The following is a 21,557-nucleotide window of genomic DNA, read 5'->3' as shown; positions in this document are numbered from 1 at the left end:
CCTTGTTGTTGTGCCGTGACGCCATGAGATCGACGTCCGGCGTTCCCCAGCGGCGACAGATCTCTCGAAACACCTCTGGGTGCAGAGACCATTCCCCCGCGTCCATGCCCTGACGACTGAGAAAATCTGCTTCCCAGTTTTCTACTCCCGGTATGTGAACTGCGGAGATGGTGGATGCTGTGGCTTCCACCCACTGCAGAATTCGCCGTACTTCCTGGAAGGCTTGACGACTGCGAGTGCCGCCCTTGGTGCAGTGGCGTTGTCCGACTGGATACGGATCTGCCTGCCCTCCAGCCACTGATGGAACGCCAATAGGGCTAGATACACTGCCCTTATCTCCAGAACATTGATCTGAAGGGAAGACTCCCTCGGAGTCCAGGTCCCCTGAGCCCTGTGGTGGAGAAACACTGCTCCCCACCCTGACAGGCTCGCGTCCGTGGTGACCACAGCCCAGGTTGGGGGCAGGAAGGATTTTCCCTGCGATAGAGAAGTGGGAAGAAGCCACCACTGAAGAGACGTCTTGGTTGCCAGGGAAAGAGAGACATTCTTGTCGAGGGAAATCGATCTCTTGTCCCACTTGTGGAGAATGTCCCATTGGAGTGGGCGTAGATGAAATTGCGCGAAGGGCACTGCCTCCATTGCTGCCACCATCTTCCCTAGGAAGTGCATGAGGCGCCTCAATGTGTGTGAATGACTCTGAAGAAGAGATTGCACCCCTGCTTGCAGAGAAAGCTGTTTGTCCAGTGGTAGCTTGACTACCGCTGACTGGGTATGAAACTCCATCCCGAGGTAGGTCAATGACTGGGTCGGTGTCAACTTGGATTTTGGAAAGTTGATGATCCACCCGAACTGCTGGAGAGTCTCCAGAGCGACGGTAAGGCTGTGTTGACATGCTTCCCGAGACGGTGCCCTGACTAGGAGATCGTCTAAGTAGGGAATCACCGAGTGGCCTTGGGAGTGTAGGACCGCCACAACGGATGCCATGACTTTGGTGAAAACCCGTGGGGCTGTCGCCAAGCCGAAAGGCAATGCCACGAACTGAAGGTGTTCGTCCCCTATGGCGAAACGCAAGAAGCGTTGATGTTCGGGTGCGATCGGCACATGGAGATAAGCATCTTTGATGTCGATCGATGCGAGAAAGTCTCCCTGTGACATCGAAGCGATGACCGAGCGGAGAGATTCCATCCTGAACCGTCTGGTTCTCACATGTCTGTTGAGCAGTTTGAGGTCCAGAATGGGACGGAATGAACCGTCCTTCTTTGGCACCACGAACAAGTTGGAGTAAAAGCCGCGCCCCTGTTCCTGAGGGGGGACGGGAATCACAACTCCTTCTGCCTTCAGAGCGGCCACTGCCTGAAGAAGTGCGTCGGCCCGAGCAGGGGAAGGGGGGGGGAGGTTGTGAAGAAACGAGTTGGAGGACGAGAGGTGAACTCTATCCTGTAACCGTGAGACAGAATGTCTCTCACCCATCGGTCTTGAACATGTGGCCACCAGGTGTCGCAAAAGCGGGAGAGCCTGCCACCGACCGAGGATGCGGTTCGGGGATGCCTTCCATTCGCGCAGCCACATGGCTCTGCGGACTGCCACAGAATTAGCGGATGCCACCGCTGTACGGCTAGCAGAGTCTAGGACTGCATTCATGGCGTATGAAGAAAACGCCGACGCCTGAGAAGTCAAAGACGCAACCTGCGGAGCAGAAGTACGTGTGACCGCATTAATCTCGGTTAGACAAGCCGAGATAGCTTGGAGTGCCCACACGGCTGCAAAAGCCGGGGCAAAGGACGCGCCCGTGGCTTCATAGATGGATTTCACCAGGAGCTCTATCTGCCTGTCAGTGGCATCTTTTAGCGATGAGCCATCTGCAACCGATACCACAGATCTAGCCGCCAATCTAGAGACTGGAGGATCCACCTTGGGACACTGAGCCCAACCCTTAACTACGTCAGAGGGGAAGGGGTAACGTGTGTCAGCAAGGCGCTTAGTAAAGCGCTTGTCCGGAACCGCTCTGGGTTTCTGGACAGCATCCTTGAAGTTAGAGTGGTCGAAAAACGCACTCCGTGTACGTTTGGGGAACCGAAACTGGTGTTTCTCCTGCTGAGAAGCCGACTCCTCTATAGGTGGAGGCGGGGGAGATAGATCTAACACCTGGTTGATGGACGAGATAAGATCATTTACTAAGGTGTCCCCTTCAGGTGTATCAAGGTTGAGGGCAACGTCATGGTCAGAGCCCTGAGCTGCGACCTCCGCCTCGTCCTCCAGCGAGTCCTCCAGCCGGGAACCTGAGCAGCGTGATGAAGCTGAGGATTCCAAGCGGGCCCGCTTAGCTGGTCTGGGGCTGTGGTCCGTGGAGGAGTCCTCCACGTGAAACCTAGAGCCCACCCCGGGAGCGCGCTGCGGCGTGGACCGAGAGGGACCTGGAGGCGCCGATCCAACAGTGTCCTGGGTCTGTGTAAGGACCGGTCTGGACTGCAAGGCTTCTAGCAGCTTGGCAGACCATTTGTCCATAGCTTAGCCATGGATTGTGAAAGTGACTCAGAGAGCTTCTCAGCAAAAACTGCAAACTCTGTCCCTGCCGCCTGGACAGTGGTAGCATGGGGGTCTACCTGAGCCCAGGGGCCCACAAGTGGTCGCGGCTCCGGCTGAGTCAGTGTAACAGGGGTCGAGCATTGCTCACAGTGAGGGTAGGTGGAACCCGCAGGCAACATAGCCCCACAAGAGGTACAGGTCGCAAAGAAACCCTGTGCCTTAGCGCTCTTGCTCCTTGTGGACGACATGCTGTTGTGTCCCAGGAGAGTGATCACAGAGGGTATAAGGGAAGAATATACAGCCCGGCCGAACAGAGATATATATATATAAAGATATATAATACGTATCTATTCAGGCAACCCAGGGGGACCGGCACCGGATGACCGGTGTGGCTTACCGACCGCTAAAGAAGGGAATTTTGTTACTTACCGTAAATTCCTTTTCTTCTAGCTCTTATTGGGAGACCCAGACGATTGGGGTATAGCTACTGCCCTCCGGAGGCCACACAAAGCACTACACTAAAAAGTGCAAGGCCCCTCCCCTTCTGGCTATACCCCCCCGTGGTATCACGGGTACTCCAGTTTTAGTGCCAAAGCAAGAAGGAGGAAGCCAATAACTGGTTTAAACAAATTAACTCCGAGAAACATCGGAGAACTGAAAAAACCGTTCAACATGAACAACATGTGTACCCGCAAACAACAAAAAAATCCCGAAGGACAACAGGGCGGGTGCTGGGTCTCCCAATAAGAGCTAGAAGAAAAGGAATTTACGGTAAGTAACAAAATTCCCTTCTTCTTCAGCGCTCTATTGGGAGACCCAGACGATTGGGACGTCCAAAAGCTGTCCCTGGGTGGGTAAAGAAATACCTCATGTTAGAGCTGCAAAAACAGCCCTCCCCTACGGGGATGTCACTGCCGCCTGCAGGACTCTTCTACCTAAGCTGGCATCCGCCGAAGCATAGGTATGCACCTGATAATGCTTGGTGAAAGTGTGCAGACTGGACCAGGTTGCTGCCTGGCACACCTGTTGAGCCGAAGCCTGGTGTCGTAATGCCCAGGACGCACCCACGGCTCTGGTTGAGTGGGCTTTTAGCCCTGAAGGAACCGGAAGCCCCGCAGAGCGGTAGGCCTCTAGAATTGGTTCTTTGATCCATCGAGCCAGGGTGGCTTTAGAAGCCTGCAATCCCTTGCGCGGACCAGCGACAAGGACAAAAAGTGCATCGGAACGGCGTATGGGCGCCGTTCGGGAAATGTAGATTCTGAGTGCTCTCACCAGATCTAGCAAACGTAAGTCCTTTTCATACCGGTGAACCGGATGAGGGTAAAAGGAAGGCAAGGATATATCCTGATTAAGATGAAACGAGGATACGACCTTAGGGAGAAACTCCGGAATGGGGCGCAGCACTACCTTGTCCTGGTGGAACACCAGGAAAGGAGCCTTGGATGACAAAGCTGCCAGCTCAGACACTCGCCGAAGCGATGTGATCGCGACAAGAAACGCCACTTTCTGTGACAGGCGAGAAAAGGAAACGTCCTTTAGAGGCTCGAAGGGCGGCTTTTGCAGAGCAACAAGTACTCTGTTCAGATCCCATGGATCTAACGGCCGCTTGTACGGGGGCACAATATGACAGACCCCCTGTAGGAACGTGCGCACCTTAGGAAGACGTGCTAGACGCTTCTGAAAAAACACAGACAGTGCCGAGACTTGCCCTTTAAGGGAACTGAGCGACAAGCCCTTTTCCAACCCCGATTGCAGGAAGGAAAGAAAGGTGGGCAATGCAAATGGCCAAGGGGATACTCTCTGTGCAGAGCACCAAGATAAGAAAATCTTCCACGTCCTGTGGTAGATCTTAGCAGACGTTGACTTCCTAGCTTGTCTCATTGTGGCTACGACTCCTTGAGATAATCCTGCAGACGCTAGGATCCAGGACTCAATGGCCACACAGTCAGGTTCAGGGCCGCAGAATTCTGATGGAAAAACGGCCCTTGGGACAGTAAGTCTGGTCGGTCTGGCAGTGACCACGGTCGACCGACCGTGAGATGCCACAGATCCGGATACCACGATCTCCTCGGCCAGTCTGGGGCGACGAGTATGACGCGGCTGCAATCGGATCTGATCTTGCGTAACACTCTGGGCAAGAGTGCCAGAGGTGGAAAGACGTATGGGAGCCGGAACTGCGACCAATCTTGAACCAATGCGTCTGCCGCCAGAGCTCTTTGATCGCGCGACCTCGCCATGAATGCCGGGACCTTGTTGTTGTGCCGGGATGCCATTAGGTCGACGTCCGGCACTCCCCATCGGCGACAGATTTCCTGAAACACGTCCGGGTGAAGGGACCATTCCCCTGCGTCCATGCCCTGGCGACTGAGGAAGTCTGCTTCCCAGTTTTCTACGCCGGGGATGTGAACTGCGGATATGGTGGAGGCCGTGGCTTCCACCCACATCAGAATCCGCCGGACTTCCTGGAAGGCTTGCCGACTGCGTGTCCCCCCTTGGTGGTTGATGTATGCCACCGCTGTGGAGTTGTCCGACTGAATTCGGATCTGCCTTCCTTCCAGCCACTGCTGGAAGGCTAGTAGGGCAAGATACACTGCTCTGATTTCCAGAACATTGATCTGAAGGGTGGACTCCTGCGGAGTCCACGTCCCCTGAGCCCTGTGGTGGAGAAACACTGCTCCCCACCCTGACAGACTCGCATCTGTCGTGACCACTGCCCAGGATGGGGGCAGGAAGGATCTTCCCTGAGACAATGAGGTGGGAAGGAGCCACCATTGTAGAGAGTCCTTGGCCGTCTGGGAAAGAGAGACTTTCCTGTCCAGGGACGTTGACTTCCCGTCCCATTGGCGGAGAATGTCCCATTGAAGTGGGCGCAGATGAAACTGCGCAAAGGGAACTGCTTCCATGGCTGCCACCATCTTCCCGAGGAAGTGCATGAGGCGCCGTAAGGGGTGCGACTGGCCCTGAAGGAGGGATTGCACCCCTGTCTGTAGTGACCGCTGCTTGTTCAGCGGAAGCTTCACTCTCGCTGCTCGAGTATGGAACTCCATGCCAAGATACGTTAGTGACTGTGTCGGAGACAGATTCGACTTTGGAAAGTTGATGATCCATCCGAACGTCTGTAGAGTCTCCAGTGTAGCATGTAGACTGAGTTGGCATGCCTCTTGAGAGGGTGCCTTGACAAGTAGATCGTCTAGGTAAGGGATCACCGAGTGTCCCTGAGAGTGCAAGACCGCTACCACTGCCGCCATGACCTTGGTGAAAACCCGTGGGGCTGTCGCCAGACCGAATGGCAGAGCTACGAACTGAAGATGTTCGTTTCCTATCACAAAACGTAGAAAACGTTGATGTTCTGTAGCAATTGGCACGTGGAGATAAGCATCTTTGATGTCTATTGAGGCAAGGAAGTCTCCTTGAGACATTGAGGCCACGACAGAGCGGAGGGTTTCCATCCGGAACCGCCTGGCGTGCACATGTTTGTTGAGCAGCTTTAGATCCAGAACAGGACGGAACGAGCCGTCCTTTTTTGGAACCACAAAGAGATTGGAGTAAAACCCTCGCCCTTGTTCCTGAGGCGGTACAGGAACCACTACTCCTTCCGCTCTTAGGGAGTCCACCGCCTGCAGCAGGGCATCTGCTCGGTCTGGATGTGGGGAGGTTCTGAAGAACCGAGCTGGAGGACGAGAACTGAACTCGATTCTGTACCCGCGAGACAAAATGTCTGTCACCCACCGGTCTTTGACCTGTGACATCCAAATGACGGAAAAGCGGGAGAGCCTGCCCCCGACCGGAGATGCGGAGGGGGGGAGCTGGAAGTCATGAGGTAGCCGCTTTGGAAGCGGTTCCTCCATTTGCTTTCTTGGGGCGCGCGTGAGCCCGCCAGGAATCTGAGCTTCTTTGCGTCCTCTGAGTCCCTTTGGACGAGGAGAATTGTGTCTTGCCCGAACCTCGAAAGGACTGAAACTTCTGCTTCCATCTTTTCTGCTGAGGTTTGCTTGATCTGGGCTGGGGCAAAGAAGAGTCTTTACCCTTGGACTGTTTAATGATGTCAGCCAATGGCTCGCCAAACAGTCTATCTCTAGATAAAGGCAGGCTGGTTAAACATTTTTTGGAACCAGCATCTGCTTTCCAGTCCTTTAACCACAAGGCTCTGCGCAAAACTACCGAATTGGCGGACGCCATTGAGGTGCGGCTGGTAGATTCTAGGACCGCATTGATAGCGTAAGACGCAAACGCGGACATCTGCGAGGTAAGGGACGCCACTTGCGGCACCGCTGGATGTAAGATAGCATCCACTTTTGCTAAACCAGCTGAAATAGCTTGGAGTGCCCATACGGCTGCGAATGCTGGAGCAAACGACGCGCCGATAGCTTCATAGACAGATTTTAACCAGAGGTCCATCTGTCTGTCATTGGCATCCTTAAGTGAAGCGCCATCCTCCACTGCAACTATGGATCTAGCTGCAAGTTTGGAAATCGGGGGGTCAACTTTTGGACACTGGGTCCAGCGCTTGACCACATCAGGGGGGAAAGGAAAACGTGTATCCTTAGAACGTTTAGAGAAACGCCTTTCTGGATGAGCGTCGTGTTTCTGGATTGACTCTCTGAAGTCAGAGTGATCCAAGAAAGCACTTAATTTACGCTTGGGATAGAGAAAACGAAACTTCTCCTGCTCTGCAGCTGCCTCCTCTGCTGAAGGGGCTGGGGGAGAAATATCTAACAGTCTATTGATGGCTGAGATAAGATCGTTTACCATGGCGTCCCCATCCGGGGTATCCAGATTGAGAGGGGTTCCAGGATAAGACTCCTGATCACTCTCATCAGACGCATCACAGGGAGACTGATTGCGCTGAGACCCTGAGCAGTGTGATGACGTTGAGGGTCTTTCCCAGCGAGCTCGCTTAGGGTGGCTGGGGCTATCATCTGAGTCATAATACTCAGCCTGTGAAGCCGGGGACCCCCTTGCAGTCTGGATTAAATCCAACTGAGGGGGATTAGAGGACAGAGACCTCGCCGTGTCCATAGACTGAGCCCCAGGCATGGATTGCAAAGTTTCAAGGATTTTTGCCATAGTCACAGACATATTATCAGCAAAAACTGCAAAGTCTGTCCCTGACACCGGGGCAGGACTTACAGGCGTCTCAGCCTGGGTCACTATCTCTCCTGACTCCGGCTGGCGAAGCAGCACCGGATCTGAGCATTGCACACAATGGGGGTCCTTGGAGCCTGCTGGTAGAGCAGCCCCACATGCAGCACACGCAGTGTACACAGCCCTAGCCTTGGCAGCCTTGCGTTTTGTGGATGACATGTTGCTGCCTCCTCAGAGCGATCTGGGTATACAGCCAGGAAGCGACCTCACAGTGCAAGCAATAAGGAAATATATATATGTCCAGTGACACAGTACACTAATACACACTGAGGCACTAGAGGGGCCAGCTGAAAAGCCGCTTACCGCCCGCTTAAGAGCGGGTGTGTGGTCTCCCAAAGCCCCCTAGTCCAGGTCTCCCAGAGCCTTGCGTCCTTCCTCTAGCCAGACTGCATGTAATGGCTGCCGGCGTCCTGAGAGAGGAGGGGGGGCGGGCCCTGGGCGTTCCTGACTAAGAGCGGGAAGCCTGCTTCCCTCTGTGCCTAGTGAGAGGGCTGGAGCATGTAAATCAGGCTCCAGCCCTCGTCGCTGCCGTGAAACAGCGTCTCTCCCCTACCCTGATTGACAGGGTGGGGGCGGGAACGAATCGGAGCTGCCGGCGTCCTAGGCCGCAAAAGCCGGGGACTAGATTTATAAACGCCACCGCCGTAAAAGCGCGGTCGGCGTGTCCCCGGCGAACTAAAAGTCACAGCAGCGCCGCCGGTCCAGCGGGGGTCGGCGCTGCGTTCCCACAACACAGAAAAAAGTCCCCCAGTTAAACTGTAGGAACACTAGCTCTAGCGTTACGGTCCCCGGCGCACTACAACACCCAGCCAGCCCGGAGTGTGTCTGTGCCTGCCGGGGACACAGAGTACCTGTATGATGCAGGGCCATGTCCCTGATGGTACTCCTGCTCGGCATCCACCAGGTGCTATGGGTCTGTGGATGGAGCCCGGCGTCAGAGCTTTGAGGCCGGCAGGATCCCACTTCCACAGAGCCCTACAAGGGGATGTGGAAGGAAAACAGCATGTGGGGCTCCAGCCTCTGTACCAGCAATAGGTACCTCAACCTTACAACACCATCCACGGGTGAGAAGGGAGCATGCTGGGAACCCTATATGGGCCCTCTTTTCTTCCATCCGAAATAGTCAGCAGCTACTGCTGACTAAAATCTGTGGAGCTATGCATGGAATGTCTGACCTCCTTCGCACAAAGCTTGAAAACTGGAGTACCCGTGATACCACGGGGGGGTATAGCCAGAAGGGGAGGGGCCTTGCACTTTTTAGTGTAGTGCTTTGTGTGGCCTCCGGAGGGCAGTAGCTATACCCCAATCGTCTGGGTCTCCCAAAAGAGCGCTGAAGAAAAGCGGCGTGTGTGTCCTCCAGATTCCCTGCTCCAGGTCTCCCAGCGGTGAAGAGCTCTTTCCTGATGATTCTCCAGCGCAGAATGTCTGAAAAAAATGGCTGCTGGAGCTCTCAGAGGGGGAGTGGAGCGGTGGGCGGCACCAGGAAAAAGTGCGGGAATCTGGGGTCCCTATTGTGATCAAAGAGGGGAGAGGAAGCATACAGGATGCTCCGGCCCTCACTGCCGACGTCAGGACGGCTGTCCCGCCCCTACCCTGACAGACAGGTCCGGGGGCGGGAGTCTTGCCAGTAGGCCGCAACTGAAGCCGGGGACTAAATTTATGACCGCGGCCGACAAGCAGGCGCGGTCGGCGCGGAAGTCCCCCGGCTTTCACGGATCAGCAGCCGCTGTGTGTCCCATTAAGGAATAACGTTTGGAACTCCATTCTATGTCTGAACTGGGTGCAAAAAACCTAAAAAAACATCACTATGGGGAGATAAGGTATGCACACCAGTGACTATGGAAGGGGAATACATGGAATAGCAGAAACTGCTGTGTGAATACTGACATGAAAAATCCAATAGCCATTTGTAAGAATGAAATGTGAAAAATGGAACCTGCATTACTGTCATGAATATATGAATAAAGAGAAATTTAGCTACTGAATTGATCAATGCAGAAGAGCCCCAACACTACGCCAAAGTATTTCTCTACGTTGGGGTCCCTAGCTTGTGTGTGTCCTCTCATGCAGTTAAAAAACTTACCGTGTATGGGACGCTGAGACCCAGGCTATATATGCGTATAATGTGGATTGGCAATAGGTGTGTATGGGGAGGGTTCACAAACGAAAAACTACTAACATTAAGGAATAACGTTTGGAACTCCATTCTATGTCTGAACTGGGTGCAAAAAACCTAAAAAAACATCACTATGGGGAGATAAGGTATGCACACCAGTGACTATGGAAGGGGAATACATGGAATAGCAGAAACTGCTGTGTGAATACTGACATGAAAAATCCAATAGCCATTTGTAAGAATGAAATGTGAAAAATGGAACCTGCATTACTGCCATGAATATATGAATAAAGAGAAATTTAGCTACTGAATTGATCAATGCAGAAGAGCCCCAACACTACGCTGTGTGTCCCAGGCAGCGTCCGGTCGGCTGTCCCGCCCCTACCCTGACAGACAGGTCCGGGGGCGAGATTTTGCAAGTAGGCCGCAACTGAAGCCGGGGACTAAATTTATGACCGCGGCCGACAAACAGGCGCGGTCGGCGCGGAAGTCCCCCGGCTTTCACGGCCTAGCAGCCCTTGCAGCGTCCGGGTGCCAGGCGCTCCATAAACCGTCCCCATGGGGACACAGAGTACCTGACAGATGCAGGGCCCGGTCCCTGATGAAGAAAATACTCCGGTCCGGCAGATTCCACACAGGGGCTGCGGAGGGAGCACGGTCCCAGTACCTGGATGACCGCTCAGGATCCCACTTCTCCCAGAGCCCCCAAGGGATGGTGAAGGAAATACGGCATGAGGCTCCGGCCGTCGTACCCACAATGGGTACGTCAACCTTAACAGCACCGCCGACGTAGTGGGGTGAGAAGGGAGCATGCCGGGGGCCCCGTGGGAGCCCTCTTTTCTTCCAACCGATAACATCAACAGCTGCTGCTGACTAAAATGGGAATGCATGAGTGGATGTGTGCCTCCTTCCACACAAAGCATGGAGCGACAAAGAAAAAACAATTCATAAAAAGGTCCAGAAATTGGTGCATTCTTTCACGGACGTGTGTACCGGGCGGACCTCTGTGGATTGGGTCCTCTGCGTAAATTCTTCCTCCGACGTCCTCCTGGCTCGCCCCTTTTCTTTAAATTAAATTTTGTGCTGTGCTGCCATTACCGCTGTTGGCGGTCCGTGCACATTGCTATAGTAATGATGTCTTCATTAAAATGGCGCTGGAGTCAGCACATGCGTGTACCATGATCTCGGCACCGTTTTATTGAACAACTTTCATTTCAGACTGGAAAATCCTTGAACAATCATTCTCTACCTATCATTCCTGGTTTACTTGTGTAAACTGACCAGTAAAATGAGCACTCATCACCATGTATAAAGTCAGCATGCATTCGGAACTAGGCCAATATCAGCACTTTTAAATTAGCCATTAGATTTATGAAAAATGCAGCCCAGAGTAAAGCAAACCAGTGAGAATTGCTAAAAGAGCAGTCAGTGTTTCAGCACAGACAGACATGGAAAACCAAGGAACATAAAGCTGCACAGTAGTGGTGGTTATGAGTCATGATATAGCAGTTCTCTTTCTTGCGCCATGTGCTGTTCCCCTGGTAATCTGCGATCCCTCCCTTCACCATACACTGTGTCCTAACAGATGCATTAGACGCCATACTACAGAGAGCTTATGACCTCCCAGCACTTCCTCCACCACTCATCAGCTCTCTGTACAATTGAGGTTACTAAATCCCACGATTCAGTGAGACAGACCCGCCAACTGTGCAGCCATACGTCACTAAAGCCATTACTCTCCTGCCAGGGCCGTGGCTCCGCTCTCTTCATCTTTTCAATGTTCAGTCTCATGAGTACACATAATCGGGAGACGGATTTTAAAGAGTAAAAATGCACCTTAAGGCGTCGATGAAGACTGTACAGGTATTGCTGTAACCTCTGGCCGCTGCGATCTTTTAGAAGCTCATGTTAAAACATATTTATATTAAAAAACAAGAAGCCTTGCATGAACATTCAGCCAGAACACTTACTGCAGATCTCGGATGGTGTCCTTCAGATTCTCACACTGATAGTTCCTCTCCAACACTGTAAGATGATGTGTTTTGAGCTGGGATTCAGTCTCCGCTACCTGCTCCCGACAAACAATGTTTTCCTGCTCAAGAAACTGAAAAAAAGAAATATATATATAAATGTTTATATGTGAATAATGAACGGAAATTTTTTCTTTGAAATCAGAGAACTTACTTTACCCAGGAAAGTACTAAAAATCTTAAGCATTTTAATGCTGCTACCTTCTCTGCTCAGATCAGTGATCCAAGATGTGACCACTGGCGCACGCAGAAGTGAATCTAAACCAAACCTTTCCTGCTATACCCGTATTTCGGGATCGAAAAGGCAGGGAAAAAAATGGCACCCTGCATTCACCATGCCACTGAGGTGTCCTTCATGGAAAAAGGAGGAAAGGAATGCTCATCTGAGCAAAGAAAAAAGCTGGAAGAAAATGATGGGCACCGGGTAGGTTGACCGTATATGAGAAATGTAGAGTTACTTTTCGGTCTCAGGGTGGAGGGCCGCTTTAAAAAGAAGACATACTGCAATGAGCAATTCATCAGTTACCTCAAGGCTCTCCGTGTAATATGCAACTTGGGAAGCATGTTCTTTTGCAAGCATCTTCAGCTGTTTCTGAAGGGCCTGATTCTGGTTTAAGGCATCTGACAAATTCTCCTCAAGTCTGGTTCAACAGAAAAGGATAATGTTTGTGTATTAATGAGATTTGCAACATCACGAAAGGCCAAAAGATTTTCAAGGAACAAAGTTACACACCAGGCAAACATTTTTTGTTTTTTAATCTAAAAAGGAGTTTTCAACTACTATGATATTGATGAGCTATTTAGAAGTCTTTAAAATTTTTTGACTTTTGCCATTTTCATGGAAGTTACACCCAGTCTCAAAAGTGAGAGCAGCTGAGGTGATACAAAACAAGGTAGGGACTTGATGCCACAACTTGTCTAATTCATGATGAGCTGTCGTGTTCCTTATGGCAGAAATCTTACTCAGATCAGGGACTGGAGTTAAAGGAATTTTCTTTTCCATTACTCATGTGACCCCCTTTCATTTGTCCTAACTATTCCTAGCTAACACTTTCCTAATATACTTCTGCTACCTACCCTGCTCCTGTAGGCTGATCTCTCTGCGACTCCTATATTTCTATGTTGATGTTCTAGCTTCCGGTCTGGGAACCAGAGTCGGACAGGGCACGTCACTTGTGGGGGCCGGGGCAGCCGTTCTGTGAGTGACAGCTGTCTGGTCACGCATGCCCAGATTAGACTTCATTCTCCTCTCAGCCTGTTTTACAGTGCGGTGCTTTCATCTGACAAGCGCTGCCATGTGCTATGTAATGATAAGCACATCGCAGCACTTTCATAAAATCGGTAGTTCACCTGAAAATAGGCAACTTTGTAATATATATTAATTATAGACAAATCTGCTTTTTTCTCCTGAACTGATCTTTCATTCCCAATTCCTAGTAAAATCTGTATTCCGTGATTTTTTTTTTTATATTACTGAGATGGGAGATGGCAGTTTTTATAAGATTCTATGAAGAAAGAAGGGAATTTTGTTACTTACCGTAAATTCCTTTTCTTCTAGCTCCAATTGGGAGACCCAGACGATTGGGTGTATAGCTACTGCCTCCGGAGGCCACACAAAGCACTACACTAAAAAGTGCAAGGCCCCTCCCCTTCTGGCTATACACCCCCCGTGGGATCACAGACTGCTTCAGTTTTAGTGCAAAAGCAAGAAGGAGGAAAGCCAATAACTGGTTTAAACAAATTCAATCCGAAGTAACATCGGAGAACTGAAACCGTTCAACATGAACAACATGTGTACCCGAAAAAACCAAAAATCCCGAAGGAAACAGGGCGGGTGCTGGGTCTCCCAATTGGAGCTAGAAGAAAAGGAATTTACGGTAAGTAACAAAATTCCCTTCTTCTTCGGCGCTCCATTGGGAGACCCAGACGATTGGGACGTCCAAAAGCAGTCCCTGGGTGGGTAAAGTAATACCTCAAGTTTGAGCTGCAAGGCAGCTCTCCCCTACGAGGAGGCAACCGCCGCCTGCAGGACTCTTCTACCTAGGCTGGCGTCCGCCGAAGCGTAGGTATGCACCTGATAATGTTTGGTGAAAGTGTGCAGACTCGACCAGGTAGCTGCCTGGCACACCTGTTGAGCCGTAGCCTGGTGTCGTAGTGCCCAGGACGCACCCACGGCTCTGGTAGAATGGGCTTTCAGCCCTGATGGAACCGGCAGCCCAGCAGAACGGTAGGCTTCAAGAATTGGTTCCTTGATCCATCGAGCCAGGGTGGATTTGGAAGCCTGCGATCCTTTGCGCTTACCAGCGACAAGGACAAAGAGTGCATCCGAGCGGCGCAGGGGCGCCGTGCGGGAAATGTAGATTCTGAGTGCTCTCACGAGATCCAACAAATGCAAATCCTTTTCAAACCGATGAACTGGATGAGGACAAAAGGAAGGTAAGGAGATATCCTGATTGAGATGAAAAGAGGATACCACCTTAGGGAGAAACTCCTGAACGGGGCGCAGCACTACCTTGTCCTGGTGAAAAACCAGGAAGGGAGCTTTGGATGACAGCGCCGCCAGCTCGGATACCCTCCGAAGAGACGTGACCGCTACCAGAAAGGCCACTTTCTGTGAGAGTCGAGAAAGTGAAACATCCCTCAGAGGCTCGAAGGGCGGCTTCTGGAGAGCGACTAGTACCCTGTTCAGATCCCATGGATCTAACGGCCGTTTGTACGGAGGGACGATGTGACAAACCCCCTGCAGGAACGTGCGTACCTGAGGAAGTCGCGCTAGACGCTTTTGAAAAAATACCGATAGCGCTGAGACTTGCCCTTTAAGGGAGCCGAGTGATAAGCCTTTTTCCAAACCGGATTGCAGGAAGGAAAGAAAAGTAGGCAATGCAAATGGCCAGGGGGACACTCCCTGTGCCGAGCACCAGGATAAGAAAATCTTCCACGTTCTGTGGTAGATCTTAGCAGACGTGGGCTTCCTAGCCTGTCTCATGGTGGCCACTACCCCTTGGGATAATCCTGAAGATGCTAGTATCCAGGACTCAATGGCCACACAGTCAGGTTCAGGGCCGTAGAATTCAGATGGAAAAATGGCCCTTGTGACAGTAAGTCTGGCCGGTCTGGTAGCGCCCACGGTTGGCCTACCGTGAGATGCCACAGATCCGGATACCACGACCTTCTCGGCCAGTCTGGAGCGACGAGCAGGACGCGGCGGCACTCGGACCTGATCTTGCGTAGCACTCTGGGCAAGAGTGCCAGAGGGGGAAACACATAGGGCAGCTGGAACTGCGACCAATCTTGCACTAAGGCGTCTGCCGCCAAAGCTCTGTGATCGCGAGACCGTGCCATGAAAATTGGGACCTTGTTGTTGTGCCGGGACGCCATTAGGTCGACGTCCGGCCTTCCCCAGCGGCGACAGATTTCCTGAAACACGTCCGGATGAAGGGACCATTCCCCTGCGTCCATACCCTGGCGACTGAGGAAGTCCGCTTCCCAGTTTTCTACTCCGGGGATGTGAACTGCGGAGATGGTGGAGGCCGTGGCTTCCACCCACATCAGAATCCGCCGGACTTCCTGGAAGGCTTGCCGACTGCGTGTCCCGCCTTGGTGGTTGATGTAAGCCACCGCTGTGGAGTTGTCCGACTGAATTCGGATCTGCTTTCCTTCCAGCCACTGCTGGAAGGCTTGTAGGGCAAGATACACTGCCCTGATTTCCAGAACATTGATCTGAAGGGTGGACTCCTGCTGAGTCCACGTACCCTGAGCCCTGTGGTGGAGAAAAACTGCTCCCCACCCTGACAGACTCGCGTCTGTCGTGACCACCGCCCAGGATGGGGGTAGGAATGACCTTCCCTGTGATAATGAGGTGGGAAGAAGCCACCATTGAAGAGAGTCCTTGGCCATCTGGGAAAGGGAGACTTTCCTGTCTAAGGACGTCGACTTCCCGTCCCATTGGCGGAGAATGTCCCATTGAAGTGGGCGCAGATGAAACTGCGCAAACGGGACTGCCTCCATTGCTGCCACCATCTTCCCCAGGAAGTGCATGAGGCGTCTTAAGGGGTGCGACTGGCCTTGAAGGAGAGATTGCACCCCTGTCTGTAGTGAACGCTGTTTGTCCAGCGGAAGCTTCACTATCGCTGAGAGAGTATGAAACTCCATGCCAAGATATGTTAGTGATTGGGTCGGTGACAGATTTGACTTTGAAAAGTTGATGATCCACCCGAAAGTCTGGAGAGTCTCCAGCGCAACGTTCAGGCTGTGTTGGCATGCCTCTTGAGAGGGTGCCTTGACAAGTAGATCGTCCAAGTAAGGGATCACCGAGTGTCCCTGAGAGTGCAAGACTGCTACCACTGCTGCCATGACCTTGGTGAAAACCCGTGGGGCTGTCGCCAGACCAAACGGCAGGGCTACGAACTGAAGGTGTTCGTCTCCTATAACGAAGCGTAGAAAACGCTGGTGCTCTGGAGCAATCGGCACGTGGAGATAAGCATCTTTGATGTCTATTGATGCTAGGAAATCTCCTTGAGACATTGAGGCAATGACGGAGCGGAGAGATTCCATCCGGAACCGCCTGGTTTTCACGTGCTTGTTGAGCAGTTTTAGGTCCAGAACAGGACGGAAAGAGCCGTCCTTTTTTGGCACCACAAACAGATTGGAGTAAAAACCTTGACCTCGTTCCTGAAGAGGAACAGGGATCACCACTCCTTCTGCCCTTAGAGAGCACACCGCCTGCAGAAGAGCATCGGCTCGGTCGGGATGTGGGGAGGTTCTGAAGAACCGAGGCGGAGGACGAGAACTGAACTCTATCCGGTACCCGTGAGACAAAATGTCTGTTACCCACCGGTCTTTGACCTGTGGCAGCCAAATGCCGCAAAAGCGGGAGAGCCTGCCACCGACCGAGGATGCGGAGAGAGGAGGCCGAAAGTCATGAGGCAGCCGGCTTGGAAGTGGTTCCTCCGGCTGCTTTCTTTGGGCGTGAGTGAGTCCGCCAGGAATCTGAGCTCCTCTGCTCCTTCTGAGTCCTTTTGGACGAGGAGAATTGGGCCCTGCCCGAACCTCGAAAGGACCGAAACCTCGACTGTCCTTTCCACTGTTGAGGTTTGCTTGATCTGGGCTGTGGTAAGGAAGAGTCCTTACCCTTGGACTGTTTAATGATTTCTGCCAATTGCTCACCAAACAGTCTGTCTTGAGATAATGGCAAACTGGTTAAGCATTTTTTGGAAGCAGAATCCGCTTTCCATTCCTTTAACCATAAGGCTCTGCGTAAAACCACAGAGTTGGCGGACGCTATTGACGTACGGCTGGTAGAGTCCAAGACCGCATTGATAGCGTAAGTCGCAAACGCAGACATTTGTGATGTCAAGGACGCCACTTGCGGCACTGATGGACGTATGACAGAGTCCACCTGCGCCAGACCAGCTGAAATAGCTTGGAGTGCCCACACGGCTGCGAATGCTGGAGCAAACGACGCGCCGATAGCTTCATAGACAGATTTCAACCAAAGGTCCATCTGTCTGTCATTGGCATCTTTAAGTGAAGCCCCATCTTCCACTGCAACTATGGATCTAGCCGCAAGCCTGGAGATTGGGGGGTCCACCTTTGGACACTGGGTCCAGCGTTTGACCACGTCAGGGGGAAAGGGATAACGTGTATCCTTAAGACGTTTGGAGAAACGCTTATCAGGATAAGCATGGTGTTTCTGGACTGCTTCTCTGAAGTCAGCGTGGTCCAGGAAAGTACTCAATTTACGTTTGGGATACCTGAAATGGAATTTCTCCTGCTGTGCTGCTGCCTCCTCCGCTGGAGGAGAAATATCCAGCAGTCTATTGATGGCCGCTATAAGATCATTCACCATGGCGTCACCATCAGGGGTATCCAGGTTGAGAGCAGTCTCAGGATTAGACTCCTGATCACCTAGCTCTGTCTCATCATACAGAGAATCCTCTCGCTGAGACCCTGACCAGCGTGATGACGCCGAGGGTCTCTCCCAGCAAGCTCGCTTAGGCTGCCTGGGACTGTCGTCCGAGTCAGAGCCTTCAGCCTGTGATGTCTGGGACCCCCTTGGAGCACGGATTAGTTCCAACTGAGGGGGACTAGAATCAGCAGTACCCATGGTCTGAGTGACCGGCCTGGACTGCAAAGTTTCCAGAATTTTTGTCATAGTCACAGACATCTTATCAGCAAAAACTGCAAACTCTGTCCCCGTCACCGGGACAGGGTTCACAGGCGTCTCTGCCTGGGCCACTACTAGCATAGACTCCGGCTGACGAAGTGGCACAGGGACCGAACATTGCACACAATGGGGGTCCGTGGAACCTGCCGGTAGATCAGCCCCACATGCGGTACAGGCAGCGTATGAAGCCCGTGCCTTGGCACCCTTGCTTTTTGCGGATGACATGCTGTCGTCTCCTCAGAGCAATATAGGGTATAAAGCCAAGAAGCGACCGTACAGTGCAATATATATAGGTACAGACAAAAGTACACTAAACAACACTGTGGCACTAGTGGGGCCAGCACTTAGGTGCTGCTTACCGCCCGCTAAACAGCGGGTGTGTGGTCGCCAGAATCCCCTGTCTGGGTCTCCCAGGGCTATGTCCGTTCTCCAGCTCAGACTGCGTGCAGGAATGGCTGCCGGCGTCCTGTGAAGAGGGGCGGCCCGTGGGCGTGCTGCAGACAAAGAGCGGGAACTGGCGTCCCACTGTGCCCAGTGAGAGGGCTGGAGTATGTAAATAAGACTCCAGCCCTCGGCGCTGACTATTGTACAGCGTTTCTCCCCTTCCCTGACTGACAGGGCTGGGGGCGGGAACGAAGCGTAGCTAGGCCGCAGAAGTTGGGGACTAAATTTATAAGCGCTGCCGTCGTAAAAGCACGGTCGGCGCGAAGTCCCCGGCGCACCACAAGTCTCAGCCGCGCCGCAGTCACCATGGCGGCCGGCGCGGTAGTTCCCCACACATAAACTCACTCAGCAAAGCTGCAGTGAGTATAACCCAAGCGCGCAGCGCTACTGTCCCCGGCGCACTAGAACACCCAGCAACGCTGGAGTGTGTCTGTGCCTGTCTGTACGGGGACACAGAGTACCTGAATGTTGCAGGGCCTTGTCCCTGATGGTACCCAGCTCCGTATCCAGCAGGATCTCCGGGTCTGTGGATGGAGCCCGGCCTCAGAGTCTGGAGGCCGGTAAGATCCCACTTCACCAGAGCCCTTCAGGGGGATGGGGAAGGAAAACAGCATGTGGGCTCCAGCCTCCGTACCCGCAATGGGTACCTCAACCTTAACAAACACCGCCGACAAAAGTGGGGTGAGAAGGGAGCATGCTGGGGGCCCTAGTATGGGCCCTCTTTTCTTCCATCCGACATAGTCAGCAGCTGCTGCTGACTAAACAGTGGAGCTATGCGTGGATGTCTGACCTCCTTCGCACAAAGCATAAAACTGAAGCAGCCCGTGATCCCACGGGGGGTGTATAGCCAGAAGGGGAGGGGCCTTGCACTTTTTAGTGTAGTGCTTTGTGTGGCCTCCGGAGGCAGTAGCTATACACCCAATCGTCTGGGTCTCCCAATGGAGCGCCGAAGAAAGAAGGGTGAGAAGGAGGAACTCTGCCGTTTTCAATTTGGCCTCCTCAGCTAGGGGAATGGGCTATGCTGTTTTCTCGACTAAAAATATAGAGTACAGTACTGCCAGGGGTAAGTCTGTATCCTCGCTCAATAAGATGGCAGGACCTTTTCTTCTAACAAAGTGAGCATTCAGTTACTGGTGCAGATGATCCTTTCTCTTTATCTCTTGTCTATCTCAACCCCCAGATTCTGGTGCGTTGCATGGAGCGACAAGACGTTATGGACCATGGATGTATTAAACCTCTTCAGGACAACCTATTACCTTGCCCATACTATTAGATTAGGCGGGTTACCCGGACTCTACTCAAATGCAGCACACAGGGACAGGGACTCCATTATGCACGGCCTGTATTAAGAGGCCTGGCTGCATCCTGTATAAAAATGAACAAAAAAATATATATCAAAATATATATGAGGTATTAGTTAGTAAATTGGCCAATGTACATAATCCCAATCACGGATCCTCCTGTTTGAAAGTCCCTAGACTGATAAATATCAAAAATAGCAACAAAAAGAGGAGATTAAACTCCCCCAAAAATTTAATATACTTACTAATCTAATAGTAAGGGCGTGGTAATAGGTTGCTGGCTGGACACCATGCGCATACAGGTGTGATCAGCGGCCTATGCAAGCCACTAGTGTGCAATTTATCTTGCACCTGTGAAGCGTCCATCATAGAGGGGTTGGCTGCATTCTGTTGGTGCATTAGATGTTTTGGCCTGGGCTGACTGGCTAGTTGCCCTCTTTTCTGCTGTAAGTATAGAGTACGGGGTGTAAGGTAATGCAGGCCTTTCTGCTAAGCAGTCCGCATGGTCAGCTGTTGTTGTTCCCTTCCATTGCCACTCCTCTGGACCATCCCTCAAATGCTATTAATGAGAAAACTGGATTTTTGTGCGTTTACTGTAAACTCCTTTTCTTGTTGAATATATTGGGGGGCACAGCTCCCACCCTGTCCGTTATCTTGTCCAGGGTCAGTTGTGTCGCCGGTGTCTTTTCTTTCTTCAGTTCATGTTTTGCTGGTTACTGGGTTGTTTTTTTTCGTTGTGGTATTTTTATCGTTTTTGGGTTGCACTCCTATTGTTGGCACAAAACTGAGCCTAGTGTCTGATAAGTGGGTATAACTCACCGGGAGGATCCAACACTGTTCTTTCACCTAGTGTCATGGTGTATATCTACGGTCCTGTATACCCCAATGTATTCATTCAAGTACAAAATTGTTCACATTACCATTACATAGTACTTGTTTTGGCAAAACCACTTTACCCTTAATATGCCATTTTCTAAACGTTTCTCTAATTATATTACTTTACAGTACAGCAATTCAATATATCATATATAGGATATACCTGGGTACAACCCATGCAGACAAGTGTTTCATGCGATCTTGATTTTCCCGTCCACTGAAATGAAAATAATTGAGAAAACAATCAACTAAATTGAGCAGAAGAAAATATATTTTAAAGAATGTCTACATACAGTGGGGAAAAAAAAAAAGTATTTAGTCAGCCACCAATTGTATAAGTTTTCCCACTTAAAAAGATGAGAGGCCTGTAATTGACACCATAGGTAGACCACAACTATGAGAGACAAAATGAGAAAACAAATAAAGAAAAATCACCTTCTCTGATTTGGCAAGATTTTCTTTGCAAATTATGGTGGAAAAAAAAGTATGTAGTCACCTAAAAACATGCAAAATTTCTGGCTCTCACAGACCTGTAACTTCTTCAAGAAGTTCCTCTGTCCTCCACTCATTACCTGTAGTAATGGCACCTGTTTGAACTTGTTATCAGTATAAAAGACACCTGTCCACAACCTCAGTCACTCTCCAAACGCCACTATGGTGAAGACCAAAGATTTGTCGCAGGACACCAGAAACAAACTTGTAGTCCTGCACCAGGCTGTGAAGACTGAATCTGCAATAGGCAAGCAGCTTGGTCTGAGGAAATCAACTGTGGGAGCAATAAAAAGAAAATGGAAGACATACAAGACCACTGATAATCTCCCTTGACAACAAATGCTTTGGGGCTGTTTCTCTGCAAAGGGACCAGGATGACCGATCCGTGTACATGAAAGAATGAATGGGGCCATGTATCGTGAGATTTTTTTTTTTAACCTCGTTTTATTAACAATTTCAAA

General features: G+C 51.4%; 1 protein-coding gene across 3 annotated transcripts in view; it reads right to left on the bottom strand.

Moving 5' to 3' along the window:
• The window catches only part of SPAG5 (sperm associated antigen 5), a 320,831-nt gene that overhangs the window by 112,057 nt on the left and 187,217 nt on the right, over positions 1–21,557 (bottom strand). For all 3 annotated transcript variants that reach the window (XM_075335260.1, XM_075335262.1, XM_075335261.1), the window contains 3 exons: positions 20,768–20,821; positions 12,344–12,458; positions 11,758–11,891 (listed from right to left, as the gene is read on the bottom strand). In XM_075335260.1, the coding sequence (XP_075191375.1) occupies positions 11,758–11,891; positions 12,344–12,458; positions 20,768–20,821 (303 nt within the window). The remainder of the gene's footprint in view (positions 1–11,757; positions 11,892–12,343; positions 12,459–20,767; positions 20,822–21,557) is intronic.

Source organism: Anomaloglossus baeobatrachus, chromosome 2 (assembly GCF_048569485.1).
Source record: "Anomaloglossus baeobatrachus isolate aAnoBae1 chromosome 2, aAnoBae1.hap1, whole genome shotgun sequence".
NCBI lineage: Eukaryota > Metazoa > Chordata > Amphibia > Anura > Aromobatidae > Anomaloglossus > Anomaloglossus baeobatrachus.
Note: the sequence above shows the minus strand (reverse complement) of the source record. Positions and strands in the feature narration are given on the sequence as shown.